General features: G+C 38.1%; 1 protein-coding gene across 2 annotated transcripts; it reads right to left on the bottom strand.

Moving 5' to 3' along the window:
- Nucleotides 1-2,373: 2,373 nt before the first annotated feature.
- On the bottom strand, nt 2,374-6,943 carry LOC109860801 (glutamine-rich protein 2-like). Of its 2 annotated transcripts, none has more exons than XM_020440135.1 (15): nt 6,707-6,943; nt 6,494-6,607; nt 6,288-6,405; nt 6,049-6,218; nt 5,804-5,965; nt 5,339-5,702; nt 5,041-5,160; nt 4,555-4,931; nt 4,359-4,463; nt 3,965-4,230; nt 3,636-3,875; nt 3,069-3,303; nt 2,900-2,969; nt 2,729-2,790; nt 2,374-2,646 (listed from the first exon to the last, which is right to left on the bottom strand). In XM_020440135.1, exons 1-15 carry the CDS (start codon nt 6,821-6,823, stop codon nt 2,590-2,592), a joined length of 2,577 nt encoding a protein of 858 aa, XP_020295724.1. In that variant the 5' UTR covers nt 6,824-6,943; the 3' UTR covers nt 2,374-2,589. The 2 variants fall into 2 exon arrangements, with proteins under 2 accessions (XP_020295724.1, XP_020295733.1); XM_020440144.1 differs by having other exon boundaries at nt 4,555-4,898.
- Between the last annotated feature and the right edge of the window lie 1,227 nt (nt 6,944-8,170).

Raw genomic sequence — 8,170 nt, 5'->3', positions numbered from 1 at the left:
AAAGAAAAAAAACAGAAAAAAACATCGCGCAAACCTACCTCATATGCAAACACGCAATGCGTCGCGGCACGATGGATGACGATGAAATTACGAGAAACATCGTAAGATGTTGGAAGGGGACTAACACATTACCTGAAAACAAGATAAGACAATTTGCCGTTTGGCGATCGCTTGCTACACGTACGAAAGATTGACGATCGACCATTCTGAGAAGTTTACACGCCCAAGGGGTGCGATGTTTTCCAACTGAATCGCGCCAAATTGATTGTGAAACGGTTGTTCCTCAAGTCCGCGGCAGCGCGGATACTCCACGAAAGAAACTTCTTTGACGGGATCATAAGAGCATTGATTTATAAAAACGATAATTTAAGTAGAGGAGAGCAATGTGTTTAGATTTTTAAATAACGCCACGCGCGGAGACAAGCCACGAGGTGGCACGAGCTGGAAGCCAAAGTAAAGCTTATATCCTAATATTCGCTCGAGAGATCTATGTATCTCGGGGGGAAGAGAAGGGGTGGCGGTGAGAGAGCCGGGGTATGCGCAGCGAGCGCGAAGATAAATGCCAAAACGTTACTCGTAATCGTAATCATTTAGTCAGGGTTTTAGTTGTTCGTCGTCGTTGATAAGTGATTTAGACTTAGACCGATAAGCGAGCGGTAAGATCACGGATAATCGGTATCGATTGGGAAGACGATCGAAGAGATGGAATTCCGTGAAGAACTCGCGGGAGAGATGAAGGAGATGATAATAAAAACACGCGCGTTTGTTCGAACAATGATAAAAGAGCGAGAGTTCGAGATATATAGCGAGATGAGCGAAGAAAAAGATGATTGAGGTCAGTCAAATCTTGAATCATCGGTGACTCGTGATCCGAGTCATCCGTCCGACTAGTCCGGGTCAGTCACTCGCGGGGAAATTTTTGCGATAGGATATTGCAACCGATACATATTTTTTCATGTGATATTAATTTGTTACAGAGAATAGCCTAGTTTCACCTGTGATCTGTTACTTAAATCCCCCTTTTTGCACGCGCGCGCTCGCGCACGGGCGCGCGTGTGATAACGATAATAATAAATAAAATTTAACTTGCTATTTATTATTAATTACACGTGTAGCCAGCAACGACCGCGCGTTGTGCAGACGACGCGATGACGAGACGTCCGTGTGGTGTTACAATAATTTTTTAGAAGAGGGAAAGGTGATTTTTGATTCGCAGTTGGTTGTGAGCGAATTTTTCATTAGTTGTCGCGCAGAGGCGGAGAAGGATTTTTGCTTAATATTAAATAGTGACGTAGAGGAAATCGTCTACGACGACGACGACGAGTAGCGAGTGCCTGGCATCGTGTAAAAAAACATCTCCTTCTCGGTTTGACCGTTTCGATATACGCGTTGAAATGTTGACGTGTATTGTATACGGGTTTCCTGTTCCAATTGAAGAGCAAAAATTCACGTTTCGAAGTCACTTTTCGCGAATACATATACTTTTGAACTCTGTGCGCGAGGCACTCTCTACTTTCGCGTCCGCTTAGATTGAGTGTAATATCGGTACGTCGTACATTTAAGCTGTCAGTATTATTAACTGTAATCAATAATGCATATCCATGTTAACGTTTAAGACATTAACATTGTCCCCATAGCCCGATCTCTCATTCAAACTATTTAAATCTCTATACATTTTTTGTTTCGTTATTATTCCGTTTATTGCGCATTTACAGCGTCGATTGGGTGCGATAAAATAAATACGACGAAAGGTTTTCGTATGCCATTGATTTGATCTCGTGAGGTCATCATCAGAACTGTAACCGTATAATTCTAGAATCCACGTACACGTAGACTAATACTACTTACTTACCGAAAAAAGGGCAGTACGTTATATGGTAGACACTAACTTGTGTAGATACTTCCTGTACCTTGAAAATTTGTATGAAGTAGTTCTTAGATCATATATAAATACATACGTATACATAAATATATATTATTATGAAAGAATATTAGAGCATAGAGAGGAAAGGGGGAAGAGTTATTTGTAGAGGGTATATATAGCGTAAGCTCAGAGAGCAAGAAAAAAAAAAAGCGGAGTGAATAATCCGAGCGCTGTGCACGTGTTTTTCTATACACGTGAACGGATCTCGGATTTCGGCAATGTGCAATATTCCGATACGCGGTCTCGTACGGCCGTAACGTGAAGTGCGACGAATATTTTTGTTTCAGCAAGGTAGACCACCGATGTTCCAAGTCGACTTCACTAGATAGTCTTGTGTACTCTGGAAATCTCTCTTAATAATAAAATATTTAATAACTCCACGCTGATTGATTTTTTTTTCTTTCATTTCGCTCTTATCGCATTTTGACTTGAAGAAGAGGTAATTTTGCTTTTTTTCTTTTTTTCTTTTTTGCGGTGTGAAATTACAAATTTGTTTTCATATAATTTCGCAATATTGTACGACGAATATACAAGTGCTTCCGAAAGAAAATACAAGAATATTATAGCACAAGTGTGTGGACTCTAAGTGGACTCTACGTTAATTAAGCGAATTTTCTCTTGCTGTCAAATAAAATCGATGATACCATTGTACATGTACATTTAATTTATTCGTCGTTCGCTTCGTACGTATACATTTCCTGCGTTACTTCTTGCTCTTCGATCTGTAAAACAATTAAACACAATTGCAATAAAGATTTACGAAGTTTATAGTTTTACTAGCACGAGAAGCTGAATGTGACTCACTGGTTTTTCTGCTGGTTCCAATATCTTCAGCTCTTTCGACGATCTCTTTTCATTCCGTTTTTCTATTCATTGATAAAAAAAAAAAAATATAGTATAAAAATATAGTATAAAAATCAATGTCAAAAGACGCAAAAATCTCAGAAGATTCGAAGTATTTTATTATTCACTTACGAGATACTTTATTTGCGTTCGAGCGACGGGATGATTTACGATTTGGCGATGGAACGGATGTCGGATGTTCCTTAGATGGTAAAACGAAAATGAAAAGTGGTATATACTTCGCGAACGAAATGAGCACTTGAATTACTTATAACGAGGAAATCACCGCCGAGATACTCACCGGGGATCGAGTATCCTCGCAGATTGAACTTTCCCAACAAGTCGGTCCACATACGTCCGTCTTAGTTGGTCGACTGTGATACATCACACCGTCTCTTCCCATTATCATACCTTCAGTCATCTGTATCACCTTGGGTCCCCATTGGGTAAGGAAGTGCCCGGTCCGCGTAACTCTCTGCTGAGGAGTCGTGGTCGTGTGACTCCCACCGCAATATCGATTGACGAGATGACCTTCTCTAATATAACAGATTTATCAAACGTACGGCCTTAAAGTGCGACAAATATTTTTGTTTTGACTAAAATTAATATTTGTCAACAAACTAGTTTAAATTTGTCAGAGATCCCCGATAAAAATGCTTTTATACAATTTTATAGAAGGAAAATTTTGAAATACTTTAAAAAGAAACTTTTTTCACACTTGAGTTGCAATTTAAAAAATATTACAATATAAAGTTACAATAAATTCGTAACTGTTTATGTTATTTGTTTCTTGAGACGTGCAAAAATAATATTTCGAAAGATTTTCAAGATCGGAAGTATTTATTGTTAAAAAAAAAAAAGTGCTTACCTAGGAGTTTTCAAAAGTTCCTCTTTCGCTTTAATTCTTCTAACTTCTTCCTGCACCGCTGCTTCAAACTGAATCATATTTTTGTGAGGTAATTTCTTCTGTTGCTTTCTAACTTGGTCCAATTTGTACGTGAGATAAGGCTTTATGCTGGTTGTGCAAGGTAATGGCTCCATACGAAACCTGCCGACTTCCTCTGTCCTCATCACGACGTCCTTGTCGCACGATATACATTGAACATCTCTGAACGAAGAAGAAGAGACACGCACACACGCAAATGTATTAAGAATTTTATTTATTTACATAAATCTTTTTATGTAAATAAATAAAACCTAAGCAATTTCTTCGTTCCAGCCGCTTCGATCTCGCGTCTCGCCTCGGCCATTATTTTCAGTTTCTCTTGAAGCGACTTCAATTTCGTGTCCATGAAATCTTTCAACGGTGTCATCTCCATTTTGTCCACCTTGCCGGCGATCTCGCTCTGCACCTCATCGAGCGCTTGCTGCCAAATCGCTTCTTGCTTAGCCAATTTGTCGATCGCCTCTTCGAGACCTCGCGCGAGATCCTCGCAGACACTGTCGAATTTATCATGCGACACCTGTAACAATTTTTGATTCGCAGTTGATCTTTACCGCGCATTAAAAAAAAGTTACAAGTCACGTGACAGGGAGGAGGACAGAAAAAACAACACGTGACTTTACTTTAACGTCACGTGTTACTTCGTACCTTTCTGATCACAGCTTGCGCATCTGCCTTATCAGCCAGAGCGTCTTCGAGATCTTCTTTGTCTACTTTCACGATCTTCAAAACTTCTATTTGTTGCACCAATGTCTGTTCGATGTAAAAATGTTTTTTTTTTTTTATGACACATAACGTCCGTGTTCAATTATCTTTGATATTTAAAGAAAACAAACAAGTTTACGTTAATGTCGCCCTCCTGTTTTTCTTTGTCATCGAGCAATTTGTTCATGGTTTCTGTGAGTTTGTCCACATACATTTCTATTTCTCGTAGTTTTACAACATGTTTGGTCTCGTCATCATCCGGTTTTCTCACCGCCGCTTGCACGCTATCCAATCGATCTATCAAATCACCGATTTCCTGCTCCAATGCGGTCACGCGGTGACCAACATCCCGCAAGTCTTTGACGTGCGTTCTCACAACTTGTATACATTGTTCCAAGTTTGTGATATTGTTTGTCACCTCGCTGATTGTTTCTTCGCCGTCTGCAATCGTTTCCGTAACGGGAGCCGCCGCATCAGAAAGTTCTGCGACGGGAGCCGTTGGTCTTATTCCGTTTTCTATACTCGGTAATACAGCGTGTTATTTTTTCCACATACAATAAATCCAGAAAGAAAATCTCAAATAAAAACTGCATATTTCAAAAATTGTTAAAAAAAAAAAACGTACGAATAAATCTTTCGTTAATGTTCTGCAGTTCTTCCTGTATCTGAACTACGTCATTCTGCAATACAGCAACGTCGGTTTGCAACGCCTCAATATCTTGACGTATCTCTCTTAGGTCTCTATCTAGATATGTTTTCCTACAGTCAATAAACTATTTCTAGTACACGTTTCAGAACAGTTACGATAAAATATTAAACTGGAGTTTTATATTTTTGTGTGTTTGTATAAGCGACGCAGATAATTTCAACATTAAAAACAATAATAAATCACGCGAATTCGTGAAAATTGTTCAAATCCTTACCGTTAATCGGCTGTCGGTCAGCTGCTTCATCTATTGTGTCTGTGTCCGTTATTTCGTCCGTTAGTTCATCCTCCATATCATCCGTTACTTTGTCATTTTTTTCTCTCGTCACTGTATCGATTTTCTCCTTTTCTTTATCGTTCTCTTCTTCCTTGTCTATTTCATCTTCTTTATCATTTACTTTGTCATTTTTTTCTTCTCTCACTTCGTCTTTTTCTTCATCTTCGTGTTTGATGATCTTTTGTATCTGAGCGAGCTTTCGTTGTATCTTAGATATTTTATGTTCGAGTTTGCTCAATCTCTCATCCGCTGATACGACCATAGGATCGGTCCTAATCATGTAATCTTGCACCATTGTAGCAAGCTGTTGACGTTAAAAATTTTCAAACAAATCGCTCTTCTTGTTCCACTAGTTTTTGTTTAAAAAAAATTCACGAAACTGACACAAAATATATATCAGTGTACCTTATCAATACCCTCTGCGCTCGCGTCCAATCGTTTATTGATATTTATGAAGTGCCACACATCCGATATAGGATCCGTGAGCACGCCCTTCAAACGTTCGAGCACTTCCGGAAACTTGGACAATTCGTCCAAAGCCTGATATCGCTGTTCCAATTCTCTTACCTGTTAATTACATTGCTAGATTTTTACAATCGCTCTATTTACATCTATTCTAGCAATTTAAAGAACAATTAATTTGCACAAACAGTTTGTTCGAGATCTTTGAACGCCAACGCTGTTGGAGTAGTTTCGTCTACAATAGATTCCACAAACAAGACTGTCTCATGTCTGTCATCTTTTCCGTATGGTTTTCGCTTCACGCCTTTTGTTACTTTTACGTCGTCGTCTGTAATTACTTCTGTCGGTACTTGAGTATCTAAGATCAAAACAATCGACCGGTTGTATAACTTTCACATGTACAAAACGGAAATCGCAAGTTTTGTACCTGCCACGGATATCTCAACGATATCGTCATCTTCTTGTCTCGGCGCATCTTCACCGTTGGTAATACTGTACTCTTGAAACTGCAGAAGAGTTTCCGGTTTCAACGTTGTTACCAACGACTGAAATAAACGGAGAGAGCGAAAGAAAATTGTTTTAAATATTTACTTTCTATTTTTTATTTTACATTATGTGTTCTTGTTCTTTTACTTGTACACGTTTCGCGCTGTCGCCGCGGTATTCCACTTTAATGGCTTGCAAATTTATTTGTCGCAACAGCACGTGAAGGAAGGTGTGCAGAATGTTAAAATTAACCGCGCCAATCTAATGTCATTATTATTATGTGTGTGTTTATTATATTCGCAATATGTCTATAATAATTTCTTATTTATAATTAAATAATTTCTTAATTTTTGTCTTTACTTCCGGCGTTCCGAGAGCGAGATCGAGCAATTTAGGAAGAGGAACTTGCAGACTGACAAGATTCATGTTATCCACCGTGAGTGGTGTTCCTTGCGTCGGCAAGGTTTCTGCGGCCATTTTTTATACGAGTAATTGATCTTCGTCGGATTTAAAGAATAAAGATCATTATTACTGACTTCTTGCTTGTGTTAATCATAAGTGTGAATATTAAAATGTTGTCGATTAAACTGTCAATTTTGAAAATCAATTGCCGACTGTTCCTACATTCATCCCTTAAAGTAACACGAAGGCAGAGACAATCGAAGGTTTGCCTCCATATTAAGAGTTGGCGCCACAAACACGGTCGGCAGGTAGCGTACCCTTCTGGATGATACTTGTATCTGTATACTTTGTTTTCTATACTACTTTTAATATAAAAAAGTTTTGAAAGTAAATATTATAAAAAATTACTCATACAAAAGTTTTGAAACTAAATATTATAAAATTAAATTCAAATGTTTTTCTTTGTGTGTGTATACATAAAATCACATAACTCTTCTCTAATATTATAATTACAAAATCGTAATTATGTATAAAATCATAAAACCCTTCTCTAATATTATAATTGTGAACATTTATTGTTATTCTATAATATGATACGCTGCTTAAAAAAATAATATTTCAATTATCTCATTTTACTGATATTAAAAGATGAAAAAATTATGTTGCATATACTGTTAATCGAAAATGTTCTCATTATTACCAGAGAAAAAAAAAACATGTGACATTACACGTCATTATTGTTGTCGTCAGAAAGATGTTTTTATCGAAACACACGCGCATTGGGTGCGAACGCCATAATGACACCGCGAAGAATCTATGCGTTTCGTAATTCACGCGACCCAGACGCATTTTTCAATCACTTCTGTCGTTAATCAAACGGCACCGATGTGTAGCACGTTAATGAAACAGTAATTCACCGCGCGTCGTTTCTCCGCAAACAAACCCTCGGTTTATCTGACTAAGCGTGGCCGATAAACCGAAACGCGAAATAGAATCAAGCTAGGCTACGCCGCAGATTACATCGACCCGTATATATTTTATCAAACCGCCGGATATGATATTCTCCAACGTTTCCGTTAGTCAGATACGATCAACGTCACAACCCCGATCGTGTATTTATATCGCTTGCATATCCATTCCGCGATGATGATGAATCCTCATGCACTGCGATCACAGAGGGAATGAATTAAAGAGCTGTCGTATATATTTGTCAAACAATTCTCGCGCGCGCAAAGAGATAATGCGAATAAGACTTGTTTCAGATTTGAAATAAATTAAGAAGACCAGAAAAAAAAATTACGCTTCTTTGCATTTCATATCGTTTAGATATTTTTATTTTTTCTGAGATTTTTTCTACCAAAATAAAAAATGTTTCGCTCCTTCCGCAGGTTTTACACACAAAACAATGCGAGCGCTTTAAAT

This window comes from Pseudomyrmex gracilis, unplaced genomic scaffold (assembly GCF_002006095.1).
Source record: "Pseudomyrmex gracilis isolate BER0280 unplaced genomic scaffold, ASM200609v1 scaffold_8, whole genome shotgun sequence".
NCBI classification, from domain to species: domain Eukaryota; kingdom Metazoa; phylum Arthropoda; class Insecta; order Hymenoptera; family Formicidae; genus Pseudomyrmex; species Pseudomyrmex gracilis.
Note: the sequence above shows the minus strand (reverse complement) of the source record. Positions and strands in the feature narration are given on the sequence as shown.

Excerpts from the sequence above, each read along its gene's own strand:
- LOC109860801 (XM_020440135.1), bottom strand. The coding sequence starts at position 6,823 with ATGGCCGCAGAAACCTTGCCGACGCAAGGAACACCACTCACGGTGGAT. Across the intron at positions 6,219-6,287 it reads CGTTGAGATATCCGTGGCAG|ATACTCAAGTACCGACAGAA; the intron begins GTACAAAACTTG and ends TTTTGATCTTAG. Across the intron at positions 2,791-2,899 it reads GAACGCAAATAAAGTATCTC|AAAAACGGAATGAAAAGAGA; the intron begins GTAAGTGAATAA and ends ATCAATGAATAG.